The 8,104-nt window shown below is 37.8% G+C and overlaps 1 protein-coding gene across 1 annotated transcript in view; it reads right to left on the bottom strand.

Annotated features, from left to right (window-relative positions):
- The window catches only part of ADGRG4 (adhesion G protein-coupled receptor G4), a 136,085-nt gene that overhangs the window by 96,315 nt on the left and 31,666 nt on the right, over positions 1–8,104 (bottom strand). The window contains 5 exon segments of the mRNA XM_005865338.1: positions 148–280; positions 1,802–1,965; positions 3,676–3,755; positions 5,317–5,356; positions 7,168–7,232. Of these exon segments, the coding sequence (XP_005865400.1) occupies positions 148–280; positions 1,802–1,965; positions 3,676–3,755; positions 5,317–5,356; positions 7,168–7,232 (482 nt within the window).

The following is an 8,104-nucleotide window of genomic DNA, read 5'->3' as shown; positions in this document are numbered from 1 at the left end:
AAGAAAGGAAGAAAGAAAGAAAGAAAGGAAGAAAGACTGGCAGTAAAGGGGGAGAGAAGGAGCTCAGGCAAATGACATAGAAAAACGCCCCTAATTAGCAGATCTTTGTGTATTTGAACTAGCATTTAGAACTTGGCCAATACATACCAGATTCTAGTAGCGTTTCCAGCCTTATTTTTTATGCATCTAGTTTGGGCTGTATCAGTAGGGTTGGTTAAGAGCCACTTATATGTCCCTTTGTATTTAGAGGTTGTCTCTTCGGCTTTGCACTTTCCTGGCTCTACAGAGAAAATGTATGCACATTTTAAAGGGCAAAAGGCACTTAAAAGTATCACAAACATCCATTATGACCCATCATTATTATCTTGTGCACAAACATCAGCAAATAGAAAGGAAACTTTTCTTTTAGCCAGGCCATTTAAAGCAGGATTCACTGAAAATAGCATTAAATGGGTTCTTTACTTAAAATATAAGCCTCCCAATACACTCTCACATTTAGTCCTTTTCATTAAAACTACCAGTTGACAGAGCAGGTTTTTAGTTTTGTTTTTAAAAATGATACATGTGCCTTGAAAAAAATTTAAGCCACACAGAGAGGCGTAGAGTAAAAATCAAAAGTCCCCACCTGCCAATTGCCCTCCTTTTCAGGTACCCACTGTTAATAGTGTGAGGTGCAATGATAGGCTGGCTTATATTTCTGGATAGCTCCTTGCTTCTTAATTGACTCTAGCGTAGATTTGGTTTAAGTAAACTCAATATATCCATCATCATCAATACAGATGGGAGCCTGTTCTGATGTTGGTGCTGATGGCAAAGTTTTGCTGCCAAGTGTTGTCACCTTAAGGGAGATATGACTTGGACTATGTTTATGTAATAAGTTCCCAGTTTTTACTGACCACTCATTGGGTGTATAACCCTGATTCCAAAAATCTTTCCCTCAGGTGTTGACAGAGTGGCCCAGCCAGCTTTGCCCAGCCATCCCCATCTCCTCTCTGAGTGAGAATAAAAGGCCTTACCCTCATTCTCCGGACACATTCATTAGCATCATTTGCATGGTGGCTCTGCTTGTGGCTTCAATACTGCTCTGCCTTTCATCTCACTCTCATTCTCAATAGAAGCATGCCCTCCACCACCCAGTTAGTTTGTTGCCAAGGATTGTGTGTTCTAATGCCTATGTGTGTTATTTGGGGTTAGCTCAATATTTTTACCCCAGTCTATTAGGGAAAACGAAGAAAGCTGCCATCGGATGGCGTGGCCTGATAGTCTTTCTCTTTTGCCATTAAAGCCTTGCTAATCTAAAAAGAAAATGACCATGAGAGAAATTCTGGACTGTTCCCAGATCACTTTCCAAGATGAATAGTCTGGCTAAATCAATCAATAAAGCAAGTATCTATTAGGCAGCTATTGTGTGTAATGAAGCTCTCCAGGTCTCTGGGTATTTATGCAAAAGAGACAATCATTCCACATCATTGATGAACTGGCTACTGCTGAAATCCAGAGCTGACCAAAAGTCTCTGGTAACCCCCCTGGCTAGATAGATAGATAGATAGATAGATAGATAGATAGATAGATAGATGATAGATGGATAGATAGATAGATGATAGATAGATAGATAGATAGATAGATAGATAGATAGATAGATAGATAGAAAGGTTGTCAGAGCAAGTGGGTACAAAGGATGTGGAAAGGAACATGAATATCACTTCTCTCCCTTCTGAATTCAGGATGTCTTACTGTGCATGCATTATGAGCTTTATAAGAAGGACAGTGACTTCATATGGAATACCCCCACCCAAATTACCTAGTTTTTTCACTGCAACATGTTCAGACTTTACTAATAACGTCAATTGATCTTGTGTGAAGTTTCCATGCATGAGGTTGCCATGTATTTTACTTTTAATCCTGCTAATCAATTCAGTGGGTGCTAAAGAAGAGTTGGCCTTTACGATGACCTGACAGACACAGCTAAAAAGCAGAACAAACAAAAAATATATTATAGTTATGTCAACAGTGTGCAACTTGGCCTGTGGTGATGCAATTCTGTATAAATAACTTAGTGGTAGTTTATAAATATCAAATATTTTACACTATTAAGTGGGAAATCTTAAGAAATTATGGAAGACAGCATATTTAAATTGTCTGATAAATTTTCTCGTATCCAAAACAAAAAACTCAAAATGCATTTTCAAAAGAATAGTCAGGAACATTTGCATTATGTTGAAATTGGGTAGCCATACTATTTTTCTAGAAGTTTGTGGTAATTAATAGAAGAGATGAAGTATTCAGGATTTATTACTTTAGAGAAAACCTTTTATCTTTCTGGTCTCCAATTTATCCATCATTTGCAATAAAGCAAATAGGCACATGCTCAGTTAGTCTATAAAGATGTGTTCTACAAAAAAACTATTTCTATCATAGAATAATAGTAATGATAATGAAAGTAACTAACATTTATAAATTTCTCTTTTTTAATGTTTTTATTGATATTAAAGAGAGAGGAAGGGAGAGAGATAGTAAAATAGAAACATTGATTGGCTGCCTCCTACATGCCCCCTACAGAGCCCACAACCAGAGCATGTGCCCTGACAGGGAACTGGTGACCTCTTGGTTCATGGTTGACGCTCAACCACTGAGCCACACTGGCCTGGTACATTTATGGAATTCTTGCTTCACATGTTTTGATTTATGTTATCCTCACAACAACCTTATGTGGTCGTGCTATTATTATCCCCATTCTACAGATGAGGAAACTAAACTTTAAGTAAGGTCACAAAGACCTAGTATTTCATTTCTAAATATTCTTTCTACTAAAAGACATATTATGAAAGAATAGGGCTGTCCTTGATCTCAACCTCTGTAGTGAGGTCCTCAAAGATTCTAAATTCCTCTACTGCTCCATTACAGAACACATTTCAGATTCACAAACTTACCTGTACCCTTTCTCCATTTCCAGTTGTAGATAATCTTTTTGAAGAACACATTTCCTATGTTTCCTACCAGCTGTTGAAATTTAGATGTGCCTGTGTTTACTCAAAAGTTTTATGTCCAATATAAGACATGTCACTCCCTTCACTGATCCATATTTGGTGAAGACCCTGTTCATCTTACCCATTTCATTTGGGGTCTCTCTCTTCTCAACTATCATCTTTCCAGCCTGAAGAGAACTCTTTTTTAAACTTCTCCTCTTGCTGCAATAGACTCTCTATTCTTAGCATCCTGAATATTTCAATGACTTTTCCAGGAGTCTTCTTTGGCTATATGTACTTCTTGAGTTGCATCAAGCAGCCCAATAGTAGCTGGAGAAGCTGGACCATGAGTTTGAACAGAACCAAGGATGTTTTCCATCTTGCTTTTTCAATTTTCCTGCTCAGTATTTTGTGGAATTTTTTCATGACAACAAATACTTTATTCCTCCATCCCCAAATTATGACCACTTTGGACTCCATTTTCTCTTCACTACAAAGAGGCAGCAGCAAGCAGGCTGCTAGGCTGTTCCATGACCAACTGAAACAACTTATTTTATGAAGGCAAGAGCCCAATGACAGCCTCTATAAAATAACCACCAGGTACTTTGATCTCCTTCTGACAACTCTGACCAACAGACTGCACATACAGAATTAAATGGAAGGGAAATCATAACTAAATGTACCAGCTATGAATAAACTCAGCTCCTACCTGTATAATGCATGGGAAATTGTAGCCATCTCTTGCCCTTCTCTCTGTTCCAAATAAAGCAAAAAAAAAGTACATACTCGCTGAAATCTTTAAACAAACATCACAACTGAGTACAGGGCTTATTGTAAACTACAGCAATCATAATTATACTTTATATTTATGTAACTCATTGCCGTCTTCAAATCACCCTCTAAAACATCAATGCATTTATAGTCCTCAAACTAACTCTGTACGGTGGGCATTCCAGGGATTGTCAGCACATTTTCTACATGAGGAAGCTAAGTCTTAGAGAAGTTAAATTATTTGCCCAGTATCACACAGCTGAGAAGTCAAAGAACTAGGAGTAGATTCTAAACCTAACATAGTGATAACAATAGTAAACACTACCAAGCATTTACTGTGCTTTATGTCATGTGCTAAGCACTTTACATAAATTATCCCATTCCATCTTTCCAATAGCCTTGTGAGGGATTATAATATTGTTATCCTCATTGCACAGATTAGGAAAGTGAGGCATAGAGAGATTAACTATGTTGCCCAAGGTCTCACAATCAGGAAGTGGAAGAGCAGGGATTCTAACCCAGGGAACTCATTATTAGCAATAGGCTTTTACACCTATTTTTTGAGAGGAAGTTTAGTCATGTCATGTTATCTATCATGTATTAAATTAAAAATTCTGAATCAGCTATTTATAGAAAGTATTTTAAATGATGGCAGATAACTTGGAATGCACTGATTGCATTTTGTATAGTTAAAATATTTATCTCGTTTAAATACTTTAAAATCTGTGTTTACTAATCCTTTCAGAGTCTAACATTGTAAAGCTTTGAGGCACTGGAATAAGTACTGAGAATTGGGTCAAGGATGATGGGAGATAGTTTTGTTACACTCTGACTTCAAATCTATACAAATAGAGGATGAATGTATTTCTGAATGCCAGCCTTGCAAACAACTGTGTCACTCCTGGAAGAACCAGACTTTTTACAAGAAGTCCACAATCAAGAAATTCCATTTACCATTTACAATCCCAAAGTCATTCCATACTCCCATAGCCCACAAAATGGGCCTTGAAAGAACTGCCACATACATAGTTCAAAAAGCAGAGGATGGTTTCCTTACTGGGTTCTTGTGCAATTCCAAAGAAGGTAATGTATTTTGACCCTCAAGGATTACAATTGAGCCTTGCCTAATCCTATATAATAAAAGCTTAATATGCAAATTGACAAAACAGCCGAACAGTGGAATGACCATCCAGATGATCATCCAGATGACCATCCGGACCACACTATGACACCCACTGGCACCAAGCCAGTCAAGGCAGGTGCGATGCAATTGGTTGAGGGCCCAGCCATTGCCCCACCATTGCCACGCAGAGGGAGGCCCAGGTCACCAACCAGTGGGCTGTCGTGGGTGTGCGGGGCCTCCTCTGCAAAGGAAGCCCAGGTCAGTGCTGGTGGCTGGAGGGAAGTTTGGGTCCCATAGGGAAGCTGGTGCCTGCAACTGGGGGAAGAAAGGCCTACTCCTGCACAAATTTTGTTTATTGGGCCTCTAGTAATATATACTTGGGTAGAAGAGCTATTTACTTACATCTAATCAGGTATAAAATAGGTTACAAGTACATTGTTTTGAAAAATTACTTACAAAATTTTGGTCCATGGTTTTTTCTTCCTTAGAAGTGTCTCTGTATCAAAAGCATCAAAAATTATAGACAAATGAAATAGAGTACCAAATACATAAGAGCACAGGTTCAGGAGAAAGACAACTCTGAGGCAAAACAGTATAATCTCCCAGCTTGGAATTAAAATAATTCTAGGGCTCCAAGAAGATACTTCAAAAAAGTTTGGTCATTATTTGTATACCAAAATGGTAGTAAGCCTTTGACTCACCAAACCCACTTTCAAGAATCAACTCCATAATAGTACCAGCAAGGAACCATACAAATATATGTACAAGAGTGGAAATAACTGAAATGTCCATTACTAAGTAATTGGGTAAATACACCATGGTACACTCATGCAAAAGAATCCTATGCAAGCATAAAAATGAATAAGCTAAATCTCTATGTATTGGCCTCAAAGGATGTACACGATGCATTCTAAAGCATGAAAAGAATGTTGGAAAACAGTATGTAGAGTAGGATCCCGTTCTCTTAGTAAATGCAAGGCAACAAATTTAGAGGAGTATGTAAGAAAATTGTTAACCAGAGTTCTTGGAATGGGTGTGTTTCTGGAGATTTTTGCTATCCAAGTTACATATTTCTGTTAAGCTCTAAGGTTTTACAATGGCCACATATTACTTTTGTAATAAGTAAACATAATTGACACAATTCTTTAAAAAGAATGTTGTATATTGCACAATTTTCTTTTAATAACCTACCATGGATTTACTTTTATTACCTTATATAAACCTTCTTGAGCCTATTTATATTTGAACATGGAATAGAAACCAAAATCCCAGTGTGTGGAAGATAGGCAGGCACGTGTATTGTTTTAAAAATCAGCTTACATGGGGGGATAGGGAGTAACGTGGGGATAAGGACACTTAAGTAATAATTTAATCAATAATAAAAATAAAAATAAATAAAAAATAAAAATCAGCTTACAGTGGTATACCAGAGCCATGCCTATTTTTCAAAAGTATTCTCTGAATGTTCCTTTAACAGAGGACCAATATATGTGCAATCTAAGAGCAGAGGAAGTATTTATCAGACAACCAATTGCTTTGGTCATCTTCTTGATACTACTCAGTGCCTTCCAATATTACTGCAATCAGCTCTCCAACTTTGTGCCCCAGGCAAGTCTTGAACTAGTCAGCATTCCTCACTCTAAATATTTCAAGTTCCCTTTGGAATTTCTAATTCCTGGAAGTACATTGTCCAAAAATAAAAGGCCTTATAAATCTTTATGCATTGGTCATTCGGAGTCTTTCATCTTTTAAGGCATTTTCCCCCTAAGTCACAGAATCATAGTATTTTAAAGCTAAAGGGGGCATTAGAGGTAACTGAGTCCAATTCCACTGTTTCCCCATACTTATTTTATTCTATTTTGTTCTCCCACTGAATTTAAACCCTATAGTATTTTTTAAAATATATTTTTATTGATTTCAGAGAGGAAGGGGGAGAGAGAGAGATAGAGATAGAGAGAGAGAGAAACATCAGTGATGAGAATCATTGACTGCCTCCTGCATGCCTCCTACTGAGGATTGATCCCAAAACCCGGGCATATGCCCTTGACTGGAATCAAACCCAGACTCTTCAGTCCTCAGGCCAACACTCTATCCACTGAGCCAAAACGGCTAGGGCTATACTCTATAATATTAATACAAATTTCTTTCTCAGTCCAAAAAGAACCTACACTCAGAAGGGAAGATTCAACTCAAAATGCAGCAGTCCCTACACCTCAGACAAAAACAAAGGAAATCTTCTCTGGATAATAACAGATCCAGAGTGCCCTCAAACAGCCCTTCAACCCACAACAGATGACATTCACATACCTGCTTTTAATTTGAATAGCCAGATTAGAAAGAGCAAATTCACTGTCCTGAAATATAGAATTCAACTGTAAAAGATAAAACATATCAGTTTTAGTATTTCTACTCCTCTGTCTTAACTGAGCAAAGTTACCTGAGATGATGTGATCATTAAGCTCCATTCACTATTTCAGCTGGTTCAACATTTCCATCTGCTTCACTTGGTTTTTACCTACTGTTATGAGCTTAATTGTATCCCCAAAATTTCATATGTTGAAGCCCTAACCTCCTAATGTCACTATATTTGGAGATTGAGCCTTTAAGGGGGTAATTAAGGCTAAATGAGGTCATAAGGGTAGAGCCCTAATCCCATAGGACTGATGTCACTATAAGAAGGGGAAGAGACACCAGACATATCTCTCTCTCCCTCTCTCTCTCTCTCTCTCTCTCCACACACACACACACACACACACACACACACACACACACACACACAAAGAAAAAGTCCTGTGAAGGCACAAAATGAAGATAGCCATCTACAAGCCAAAGAGAGAGACCATACCAGAAACCAACCCTGTTGGCACTTTGATCTTGGATTTCCAGTCTGTAGAACAGTGAGAAAATAAATGTCTGTTGTTCAAGCCACCCAGTGTATCATATTGTTATGGCAACCCTAGTAGATGAATATAACCAATCATGTCAAGCACTTATAATCATGTCATATATGGTACACTTGAAAATAAATGCCTGATGGGGAGAGAGGGGAAACAGACATGACCATTTACTGTTGGTAGGGATGCAGGTTTGTATCACCTATCTGGGAGGTCATTTAGCAACAGCTATTAAAATGTGTAATATTCATCAATTGATTCAACAATTCCAGTTCTAGGAATTTATCCTACAGAAATACTCAAGTGCTTCCCCAAAATTTATTGCAAGGGCATTATTGTTAGCATTATTT

This window comes from Myotis brandtii, unplaced genomic scaffold (genome assembly GCF_000412655.1).
Source record: "Myotis brandtii unplaced genomic scaffold, ASM41265v1 scaffold206, whole genome shotgun sequence".
Lineage (NCBI taxonomy): Eukaryota > Metazoa > Chordata > Mammalia > Chiroptera > Vespertilionidae > Myotis > Myotis brandtii.
Note: the sequence above shows the minus strand (reverse complement) of the source record. Positions and strands in the feature narration are given on the sequence as shown.